The sequence below is a fragment of the Pipistrellus kuhlii genome, unplaced genomic scaffold (genome assembly GCF_014108245.1).
Source record: "Pipistrellus kuhlii isolate mPipKuh1 unplaced genomic scaffold, mPipKuh1.p scaffold_m20_p_19, whole genome shotgun sequence".
In the NCBI taxonomy this organism is placed as follows: domain Eukaryota; kingdom Metazoa; phylum Chordata; class Mammalia; order Chiroptera; family Vespertilionidae; genus Pipistrellus; species Pipistrellus kuhlii.
The window spans coordinates 22,177,955-22,190,068 of NW_023425504.1; the positions used below are offsets into that span (position 1 = coordinate 22,177,955).

General features: G+C 38.4%; 1 protein-coding gene across 3 annotated transcripts in view; it reads right to left on the reverse strand.

The window, feature by feature from the left end:
* Nucleotides 1–12,114, reverse strand: part of IL13RA1 (interleukin 13 receptor subunit alpha 1) — a 77,183-nt gene that overhangs the window by 18,610 nt on the left and 46,459 nt on the right. For 2 of the 3 annotated variants that reach the window (XM_036443438.2, XM_045583573.1), the window contains exons 9-10: nt 9,009–9,105; nt 6,493–6,577 (exon numbers count right to left, since the gene is read on the reverse strand). In XM_036443438.2, the coding sequence (XP_036299331.1) occupies nt 6,493–6,577; nt 9,009–9,105 (182 nt within the window). The remainder of the gene's footprint in view (nt 1–6,492; nt 6,578–9,008; nt 9,106–12,114) is intronic. The other variant, XM_045583574.1, reaches the window with a different exon arrangement.

A 12,114-nucleotide genomic window follows, 5' to 3' on the forward strand; every position in this document is an offset into this window, starting at 1 on the left:
TAGAACCCTTAAGGAAAACGACACAGATTTAATTTATTTGTGGCCACACCTAGATGACTTTTAAAAAAAATTAAACTAACATCAGCAATGTTAGTTTTTTAAAAAATATATATTTTTATTGATTTCAGATAGATAAGGAGAGGGAGAGATAAAAACAATGATGATAGAATTATTTATTGGCTGCCTCCTGCACGCCCCCTACTGGGGATGGAGCCTGTAATCCAGGCATGTGCCCTTACTGGAATCAAACCCAGAACCTTTTAGTCTACAAGCTGATGCTCTTTCCACTGAGCCAAATCCGGTAGGGCCTAAATGAGTTTCATTTTTTTTTAAGGACTATTGATGGTGTAGTATGGGAGAAAAACATATTTAGAAAGGGCATGGAATATTTCTTTGGATTATGAGTCAGTAATTGAAGTTATAATGGCTTCTCATTCAGGTTCTGCAATTATCTATGTACTAATCCTTGAGAAATTTCTCTGTAGCCTCCAATGTCCCCATCTCTCAAGTGAAGGGGTAGGATTAGAATCTAGAGTTTTAAAATTTTATAATTAAAGAAATATAATTAACCATGTAAACATCTAACTCATTAGGTGAGCTCTAGGGCCACATTCATTCTGAAATTCAATGATTCTGAAAATAAAAAAATCAGTACTTCTGTTAGATATGCAGTTCACTTTGGGAAGATTACTGCTATGTACAGAAAGAAGATTGTTCATTTGGTTAAACAGGAAACATGAAAATTTGTTCTATTACCCTATCCCCAGTCTGGCATTTTTATTAATTTTAAAGACGGATTTTATTTAATGGTCTGCAACCATCACAAAAAAAAAAAAAATCATATGCTTTAAGTGATCCATCTTGCCAGTGCATCCACTTCACTAAATTACAGCATTATCTGACTCACTGGGACAACATATTATCCTCTAGACAGCAAATTGAAAAAACAAACAAACAATTTTCCCATTTCTGAGAAAGATAATTGATCTGATTTTGTTGTCAATGTTATTATCATTCACTCTACCACCCAGGCTTGAGATCTTGAAATTATTTTTTACTCTCTCCTGCCTTTCATCACCTACATAGAGTCACCAAGTCTAATGAGTTTCCTTTAATGTCTCTTGCTTCAATTTCCTCTGCTACCACTCTGGTTCAAGTCTCTATTATCTCTCAAACCTGGATGACTACAATACTCTCTATTGCCTTAATAACTTATGCAGGGTCTCTTTTTATCATAAAAGCAATACATATTCATTACAGGCAATTTGGAAATTTCAGAAAGGTAGAGAGAATGATATTATCCACAATAACTTTGCCAGAGTTGATCATTTTGACCCATTTCTAACCACTCATTGTTCTATGTATATATTCACAGATATTTTTTAAAATTAGGATTATAATACACTACACATTTATGTTTCTTTTATATCATAAATATTTTACTATGACATTAAATGCTTTGAAAGCCTAATTTATAAAAACTAATTTCAATTGCTGATATTTTATTCATTTCTAATTTTTCATGTTAGAAACAAATGCTGCATTGACACTCCTTGGCCATTGCTGGATAATTTCCTTAAAATAGATTCTTAAAAGTATAATTACAAGATCAAAGATTCTTGTTACAATTTACCAAGTTGTTCTCCAGAAGGATTATATATTCTATTTTACAGGATCCCCAAAAGTGCATTAAAAGTCCAGGTCCCGGGATTGGATTTCTGCTATCAGTCTCCCAATTCAGATTAAAAAAATAAGGATAGGCAGAGAGATCCGAGATGGCTGCGCCCAGGTGAACACCTAGCCGCAGCTGCACACAACAATTTCAATAAAATACAACTAAAATATAAAACGGACATTGCCCAGAACTACAGGAAGGTTGACTGACTGGAAATTCTACAGCGAGAAGCAAGGAGAAAACCAGAAGGAGGCGCGGAGGAGCTGGAAAAGCCAAGGTACGGAGACACGAGGCGGGCGGAGAGGACGGACCTGAGAGGAGGGAGGCCGAGTGCCTGGCGGGCGTTCCCCAGCGGAAAGGAGATAAAACTCCGACTGTGCTGGGCCCCCGACTGCTCTGGACCCCAGTTCTAGGCCGGACCCCGGGGACTCAGGCTCAGCCACAGGGAGCCGGGCTGTAAGGCGAAACCCCGGGGAGAGGCGGAAGGAGGTCCCGGAGGCACGCACACTGAGCGCAGAGAAGGGACGGTCGGCTGTGCCGGGGGATTGCCCTGACGGGAAGGAGACTGGGGCTCCAGACTGCTGTGAACGCCACCTCCTACTCCACTTCGAACTGAACTGAACCCCAATACCGGGCTCATTGTGGGAAAGCATAGACTGTTTGGCAGCAGGCGAAAATCGAGGGCACCTCTCTCTCAGAGGCGCCGGCAGCAGCGAGCACTGAAGGACCCACATAGGGCGGGGCTGACAGAAGCCAAAGCTGCAGGCTCCACCCTGAAACCCCGCCCCATCTGTAACTGCGAAATGAGACAACAAAATAGATCAAAAACGAAAGAATTGGAGGACAAAAAGCGTCTGGATATAGAGTTCAAATCTACGCTTATAAGGTTTTTCAAGAATTTCCTAGAAAAGATGGATAAGGCCTATGAGGATATGAAAAGAGATCAACTAGAATTAATAAGGAGTCAACAAGAAATGATAAGGGATCAACAAGAAATAAAGAATACATTGTCTGAAATAAAAAATATTTTACAGAGTCCTAAAAACAGGAGGGATGATCGCAAGAATCAAGTCAAAGATTTGGAACATAAAGAGCCAGAAGACACTCCTCCACAGAAGCTAGAAGGCAAGAGAATCCAGAAAATTGAAGATAATGTAAGAAACCTCTGGGACAACTTCAAGCGAACCAACATCAGAATTATGGGGGTCCCAGAAGATGAGAGAGAGCAAGATATCGAAAACATACTGAAAGAAATAGTGACAGAAAACTTCCCCCAACTGGTGAAAGAATTAGACTTACAAGTCCAGGAAGCGTACAGAACTCCAAACAAAAGGAATCCAAAGAGGACCACACCAAGACACATCATTATTAAAATTCCAAGAGCAAAAGACAAAGAGAGAATATTAAAAGAAGCAAGAGCAAAGAAGGTAGTTACCTATAAAGGAGCACCTATACGATTGTCAGCTGACTTCTCAACAGAAACCATGCAGGCCAGACGGGAATGGCAAGAAATATTCAAGGTGATGAATAGCAAGAACCTACAGCCAAAGATAATCTACCCAGCAAAGCTATCACTCAGAATCGAAGGCCAGATAAAGAGCTTCACTAATAAACAAAAGCTAAAGGAGTTCATCAACACCAAACCAGAATTATATGAATTGCTGAAGGGGGTTCTTTCAGAAGAGAAAGTAAACAAAGATAAAAATTATGAACAACAAATATGTAACTATCAACAAGTGAATCTAAAAACCAAGGAAATTAAAAAAATCTGATGAACAATATTAACTGTTGAATATAATAGAATCAGAGGTATGGAAGGGGAGTGAACTGATGATTCTTGGGGAAAAGGGCAGAGGGGGGAGTGGGAAGAGACTGAACATAAACTGTGCACCTATGGATGAGGACAATGGGGAGAGGGGAAAGGGCAGAGGGTGGGGTGGGAACCTGGTGGAGGAGAGCAATGGTGGGGGGGGGGGGGAAGGAACATTTGTAATATGAACAATAAAAACTTATTTAAAAAAAAAAAAAAAAAAAAAAAAAAAAGTCTAGGTCCCCACCCTCTTGTTTAACACTGGCTATTATCACTTTTTAGAAATTTATTAGGTTGGAAATTTATATCTCATCTATGCTTTGGTTGGCATGATTTGTGTGTATTAGTGAGTCCAAACATGTTTTCACAGATATTGGGCATTTGTGTTATAGCACTTTGGACTGGTCTTCATTCTGATAGCAGGGGTAACAAACTCAAATGCCTTTTTGGGATTTGGCATGTTGAGGTCATCGTGTGAAACCACAGTGGGAATTGGGAATGGCAGGGCCCAAGATAAATTGGAGAGTGTATACCCTGCTTAAGATTCCAAATTGAAAAAAAAATAATATACATCACGCTGGTCAAACAAAACATCTATGGGGCAAATTTAGGACTAGGTTCCCAGTTTGCTAACATGCTGGTGCCTCCCCTCTTTAATCCATTCCCTCCTGACTATTGTCAGAATGGCATTCCTAATACCTTCCCATATAAGGTCAGCCATAATGTGACTCAACATCTTTTACTCAGAACTCCCCTATCACAACCTTCTATTTCTATCATAGAGAACTCTTTGAAGAGGGTGATGTTCTTGAGGACAAGCATTCTATCTTACAAGAGGCAATGCAGCACAGTGGAAAGAGAGAACTCTGGAATGAGATAGTCCTGTGTCAAATCCCACCTAACCTTTACCTACTAGCTGTGCGACCTCAGGAAAGCTACTTAACCTTTCTGAAGCTCCATTTCCTCATCTGTGAAATGTTACTAACAGCACCTACACCACAGAGTTGTTATGAGCATTCATAAGGAAATGTATGCAAAGCACAAAGAACACTACTAGGCACATAATAAAAGGTAATGGGGATTTTCAAAATCTTGCCATGATAGAAATGATCTGTGGGCTCCTATCAAATATACAAACTCCTGAGCCCGATCCCAGACCTGTTGAATCAGAATTTATAGAACTAGGGCCTAGGATTCTATGTTGTTATTAGTTCTAGTTGATTGGGACTCGACTGAAGTTGAAGAACCATTGGTTGACATATTCACTTCAATTACAGTGTTCAATCTCCTTCTCAGGTAGCTGACTCTGGACCTACCTGCCTAGTGGTGCCCTGTCCCCCAGGGTCTGGCAGAGTTACCCACCGTCTATGACCATGACTTGGTGGAAAAGTAATCCAAATGAATTATCCTCAGCTAGCATGTCAGTCTCCCTGCCCTTCCTTCCCTAGCCACATATCTTAGCTGCCACTGTCAATCACTCATTACAAAAGTTGTTTGGGGCTAAAGATAAATGCAAAGTATTATGAAAATATTATCAGTAATACTTACTAAGCATCTATAATGTGCCAGGCACACTAAGTGGTCTTTATGTATTAAATTAATTTAATCCACATAACAATGCCATGAGGCAGGTGGTATCATTACCTCCTGTTTATAAATGGGAAAACCAAGGCACAGAGAGGTTAAGAAAGTTACCTAAGGTCAAGTAGATGGTAAATGCCACAGCAGAGATTTGAATCCAGACAATCTGACTCCAGAGGGTAGGCCATTATCTACTATGCTGAACTGCTTCCCCAAATTAACTGCTTTATCCCTGATATTACTAATTTAAGATGCACATGATAATATAATATTGATATTTCTTTCATTTAATGTCTTCATTATTTTATTTGGGTGAATGTATTTATCAGAGGAACTTCAAAGCCCTTTGATCCCATAAGGTCTTATATTTTTTAGCCACAAATGATAACATGAGAGTTTGCAGCAAACTAACTATAACAGTTGGAGTGGTTTGCTGTATTTCCATGCAGAGGCCAGGTTTCCAGACAACAGCATGAGCAAAATCTATTTTAATTGTTTACCCTATTTTTCTATTTCCACAAATCAAGCTGTAAAAATTATCCAGGAGTCAGAGCCTTGCTTATTAGGCTAGTTGCATAACAAAGGATCTTCCCCCCACAGGCTTGTATAAAATATGTCCCCTACCCCAGAAAGAGAATGAGGCCAAGTGATATAAGACAGACAGAGTGTTCTGGAGACTTCTTAAATGCTATGTGTGGACTGAGATACATTTTTAATAAGCTCTTCATTAATATTTTAGACAAAATCTAATTTCAAATAACCAATTTTGAAATGTAATTCTGGCCCAGCTAGTGTAGCTCACTGGTTGAGCATTGACCCATGAACCAAGAGGTTGCTGGTTTGATTTCCAGTCAGGGCATATGCCTGGGTTTCAAACTTGGTCCCCAGTAGGAGGCATGCAGGAGGCAGCCAATCGATGATGTTTCTTTCTAATTGATGCTTCTATCTCTCTATCCCTTTCCCTTTCTCTCTTTCTAAAAAGCAATAAAATATATTTTTAAAAAGAAATGTAATTCTGACACATGCTACGACATGGATGAACCTTGAAAACACGCTAAGTGGAAGAAGCCAGACACAAAAGGGCACATAATGAAGGATTCTGCTTATATGAGGTATCTAGAATAGGCAAATTCAGAAACACAGAAAGTAGAATAGAGGTTACCAGGGGCTGGGAGGAATGGTGAGTTATGGTTTAATGAGCACAGTTTCTGTTTGGGATGATGAAAAAGTTCTGGAAATAGTGATGGATGGTTGCATAACTTATTAATGTACTTAATGCCATTGAACTGTACACTTAAAAATGGTGAAAATGGTAAATTTTATCTCAGAGTTCAAACAAATCCCACAGCCTCAAACAAAAAAACAAACAAAAAACAAAAAAACAAAAAAAAACACCTGTTTTGAATCTCATGGAGTCAGAGCTTACCAGGGTGTCATCATTTTGGTCTCCAAACATTTCTTTAAAAATCTTGCCAGGATCAGGAATTGGAGGGAATATAATGATCTTGAGCCTTTAAAAAAAACAAAAAACAGACTTTTTTTTTTTTTTTTTTTTTTTTTTTTTACCAAATCTTCACCCTATGAGAACATCATACTTAAATACAGCATATTAAAAGAAGGCTTGGACAGCCTGGCCGGTGTGGCTCAATGGTTAAGCATCAAACCATGAATCAGGAGGTCATGGTTCCATCCCCATCAGGGTATATGCCCGGGTTGCACACTCAGTCCCTAGTAGGGGGCATGCAGGAGCCAGCCGATCCATGATTCTCTCTCATCATTGATGTTTCTATCCCTCTCTCCTTTCCCCTTCCTCTCTCAGAAATATATATTTATATATTTTTTTTATTATTTTTTTTTAAGAAGAAGGCTTGGACTGAAGGCATGGTATGCAAATGATCTGTAGTGATAGAGCAGTTGTGAAGAAATTTCTAAAACAAGCTGAGAAATCAATGTGCAAATAGGATCAAGTATGTGTGGAGTTAGGGGACTTTCAGGATAGGCAGACTTACTCATACCCTACCATTTTAAAAATTTTAAGCTTTATTGCGATATACTTGACAAATAATTGTATATATTTAAGGTGTATGTACAATGCAATGCTTTAATATATGTATACATTGTGAAATGAGCACTACAATCAATCTAATTAACATTCATCACCTCACATGGTTATGATTGTGCATGTGATACCCTATAATTTAATAATAATGCTTTAGTCATCATAGATTAGATGGGAGCTTGCTATTACTAATTTTGGAAAACATAATATCATATTCCTAAAACAGGGTAAAGGCCTCTTTTTCTGTCTCTTTCTTACTTCTCTGCTCTATTTTTACATAGAGATGGTGGATTACCTCATCTCTGAGGTCTCTACACATTGGTGTGTCACAGCGTTCAGCCTTTTGTCCTCTTTATCTCCTTCACCTTATGAGCACTTTCTTTACATCTTAGTGCTTTAAATTCATTCACATGCCAAGGACTCCCCAAATTCTATCTCCAGCCCAGACCTCTCTTAAACTCCAGATTCATGTATACAACTACTTATTTAACACCTCTACTTGGACATCTAGTAGGCATCTCAAACTTATGTTCAAAACTGAAGTTCTCACCTTTACATTAAAGCTAGCTCTCCTCATAAATTTCTCTATCACGTACAGAGTAAATGGCTCCAGCATTCACTTAGTTGGCTAAAGCCAAAAATCTTAAGAGTTATGTTTGAATTTTCAATTTCTCCCACATCTCCACAGAGAAGCATCATCAGCTAGTGCTATCAATTCTATCTTCAAAATATATCTCACATCAGACCAGTTCTTACTATTTCCACTGCCAACACATAGCCGAGGCCACCCTCACCTTTCCCCTCAAATCCTGCCATATCTTCTAATCTGCTGCTTCCATGCTTGCCCATTCTTCACTCAGCAACTATAGTGATCTTTTGTGACAGTAAATCAGATCACATCCCTCCCCTGCTTAAAACTCTCTAATGTTTCCCCCTTATGCTTAAGATAAAATTTAATTTCTTGCCATGGCCTGCATGATCTAGCCCTGCTATCTCTCCAGTCTCATCTCCTGTCTCTCTCTCCCTTGCTCACTCTACTCCAATAAGACACACAAAGCTCATCCCAGCCTTGGAGCCTTTGCACTTATTATTCCCTTGGCCTGGAATACTCTTTCTCTGAATATCCAGCCTTTCTCCACATCACCCCCATAACTTTACTACTCACTATGTGAAATCATAGTATTTATGATTTGTTATCTATCTCTCTATCTCTCTATCTATCTATCTATTCTCTCTCTCTCTCTCTCTCTCTCTCTCTCTCTCTCTCAAAATATATATAATTTGTTTTATAAATAGGCACTCAATAAATGTACAGTGGATGAATATTGACATGATGATAAAATATTGGTTTAGATTCAGCTTAATAACCTTATTTCAACCATAGGTATTTACTAAAAGAGCAAATAATGACACCAGACTAGTCCCTATAGTTAGATAGAGAAGGGAAAACATTCTCAAGGAATGAATACCATATATTACATTCAACTTGGTGAAGCTCCTTCCTACAGCATTAAGTAGCAGCATGCTTTCCATTCATACCAGACAAGTCATTTAATGAACAATAGTTTCCATTTTTAAAACTTCACTCCAACAGTTACCAACTAACTGTCAATAAATTAGACATTTGAAAGAGTAGAATGAACAAAAGTCCTAGCAACAATTCTAAACACATGCAAAGAAAGCAGTGCCTGAGAAGAGCCCTGGGAAACTCAACTAACACTTCCCTCACCATAAAATGTACATAATAATACCTCTTTGCCAAAAGTCAGTTATAATCCAAATGCTTTTAATACACTGGGCAAACATCAAACACCCACACAGAGTAATAACCATAGCAACCAGGCTAGCAGAAATTGTCAAGCCTGCCTGGGCAGTTGCCTTACCTTTTTAGATAAAGCAGAAGGACTATGATTGCACCTGCAACAATGATTGGAATTATGAGTAACATGATGATATAGAGTGTTGGATTGGTCTTCTTACCTGGAAAATGGAAAGCAAACAGAAAGATATGAGAAATAAAATTATTTTAGAAATAAATCAAGCAACAGCTCTGTTAGAGCAGTGAGGTCACATATATTTCTGCCCTCTGCCCCAAACTATTTTCCAAAACCCTTCAATTAAATTATCCTCTGTTATCTTAATAGTGGGGGGAAGTCTTGCTCTAGTGCCTAAATTCCATGAATGAATGAATAAACACCTTAATATTATCTAAAACTGACTCTCAATGTTGCAAAGATGGCAACCAGCAGGAAGGTAGAGTGTGAGAGAATGACGGAGTGATAGAGAAGTATGTGGATGTGTGCGGTGTGCGTGTGTGTGTGCGTGCGTGCGTGTGTGTGTGTGTGTGCGTGTGTGTGTGTGTGTGTGTGTGTATGAGCTAGGGACACTTAGATTCTGCAGGTCTTCCACGGTGCTGACAAACCGGGCAGTCTTAGATGGTGGAGCCCTGTATACAAAGGATTGTTAGAAAATAATATGAACAACTGTACTCCAACAAACTAGACAACCTGGATGAAATGGATATATTTCTAGAAAAATATAACCTTCCAAAACTCATTCAGGAAGATTCTAAAAATCTCAATAGCTTGATAACTATGGAAGAAATTGAAGCAGTCATCAAAAAGACACCAGTAAACAAAAGTCCGGGGCCAGATGGCTTCCCAGGGGAATTTTACCAAACATTCAAGGAAGAACTAAAAATCTATCCTCAGACTATTCCAAAAAATTCAAGAGGAAGGAACATTTCCAAGGTCATTCTATGAATCCAGCATTAACCTAATACCAAAACCAGATAAAGACAACACAATGAAAGAGAATTATAGGCCAATATCCCTGATGAACATAGATGCCAAAATCCTCAACAAAATTGTAGCAAATCAGATTCCAGCAATACATCAGAAAGATCATACATCATGACCAAGCAGGATTTATCTCGGGGATGCAAGGATGGTACAATATCTGCAAATCAATAGATGTTATACATCACATAAACAAATTGAGAGATAAAAATCACATAGTCATATCTAAGGATGCAGAAAAAGCATTTGATAAAATCCAACATCCTTGATAAAAACTCTCAGCAAGGTAGGAATAGCAGGATCATACCTCAGCATAATAAAAGCCATATATGACAAATCCACAGCCAACATCATACTCAATGGGCAAAAACTAAAACCATTTTCCCTAAGAACAGGAACAAGACAGGGATGCCCACTCTCACCACTCCTGTTTGACATAGTACTGGAAGTACTAACCATAGTGATCAGACAAGAAGAATAAATAAATAAAAGGCATCCAAATTGGAAAAGAAGTAAAACTCCTTATTCCCAGATGACATGATACTGTACATAGAAAACCCTAAGGACTCCATCAAAAAGTTATCAGACTTAATAAGTGAATTTTGGCAATGTAGCAGAATATAGACTTAACGCCAAGAAATCTATGGCATTTCTTTATACCAATAGTGAACTTATAGAAAGAGAAACTAAAAAAGCAGTCCCATGTACCATTGTACCAAAAAAATTAAGATACATAGGAATTAACTAAAGAGGTTAAAGACCTATATGCAAAAAACTACAGGACACTGAATAAAGAGATAGAGGAAGACAAGAAGATGGAAGAACATACCATGTTCATGGACTGGTACAATCAACATCATTAAAATGTCCATACTACCCAAAGCAATCTACAGATTCCATGCAATCCCCATTAAAATACCAACAGCATATTTCACAGACCTAGAACAAACGTTCCAATAATTCATTTGGAATTTTATAAAAGACCCCAAATAGCAGCAGCAATCCTAAGAAAGAAGAACAATGTAGGTGGGATCTCAATACCAGAATTCAAGCTGTATTACAAAGCCACTGTTATTAATATTAAAACAGCCTGGTACTGGCATAAGAACAGACATATAGATCAATGGAATAGAATAGAGAACTCAGAAATCAACCCAAACCACTATGCCCAATTAATATTCGACGAAGGAGGCAAGAGCATACAATGGAGTCAAGACGGTCTCTTCAATAAATGGTGTTGGGAAAATTGGACAGATAGATGCAAAAAGATGAAATTAGACAACCAACTTACACCATACACAAAAATAAACTCAAAATGGGTAAAGGACTTAAACATAAGATGAGAAACCATAAAAATATTAGAGGAATCCACAGGCAGCGAAATCTCAGACATATGCCGAAGCAATTTCTTCACTGATACTGCTCCTAGAGCAATGGAAACTAAAGAGAAAATAAACAAATGGGACTTCATCAAAATAAAAAGCTTTTGCACAGCAAAAGAAACCATCAACAAAACAACAAGAAAGCCCACTGTATGGGAGAACATATTTGCCAATGTTATCACCGATAAGGGTTTAATTTCCAAAATTTACAGGGAACTCATACAGCTTAATAAAAGGAAGATAAACAACCCAATTAAAAAACAGGCAATGGCCGGGAACGGTTTGGCTCAGTGGATAGAGCGTCGGCTTGTGGACTGAAAGGTCCCGGGTTCGATTCCGGTCAAGGGCATGTACCTTGGTTGAGGGCGCATCCCCAGTAGGGGGTGTGCAAGAGGCAGCTGATCGATGATTCTCTCTCATCGATGTTTCTAACTCTCTATCCCTCTCTCTTCCTCTCTGTGAAAAATCAATAAAATATATTAAAAAAAACAAAAAAATAAAAAAACAGGCAATGGACCTAAATAGATACTTTTCAAAAGAAGACAAAAGGAAGGCCAAGAGACCTATGAAAACCTGCTCAAAGTCACTAATTATATGAGAGATGCAAATCAAAATGACAATGCAGTACCATCTCACACCTGTCATAATGGCTATCATCAACAAATCAACAAGTGACAAGTGTTGGCGAGGATGTGGAGAAACAGGAACTCTTTTGCCCTGCTGGTGGGAATGCAGACTGGTGCAGCCACTGTGGAGAACAGTATGGAGTTTCCTCAAAAAACAAAATGGAACTCCCATTTGACTCAGTG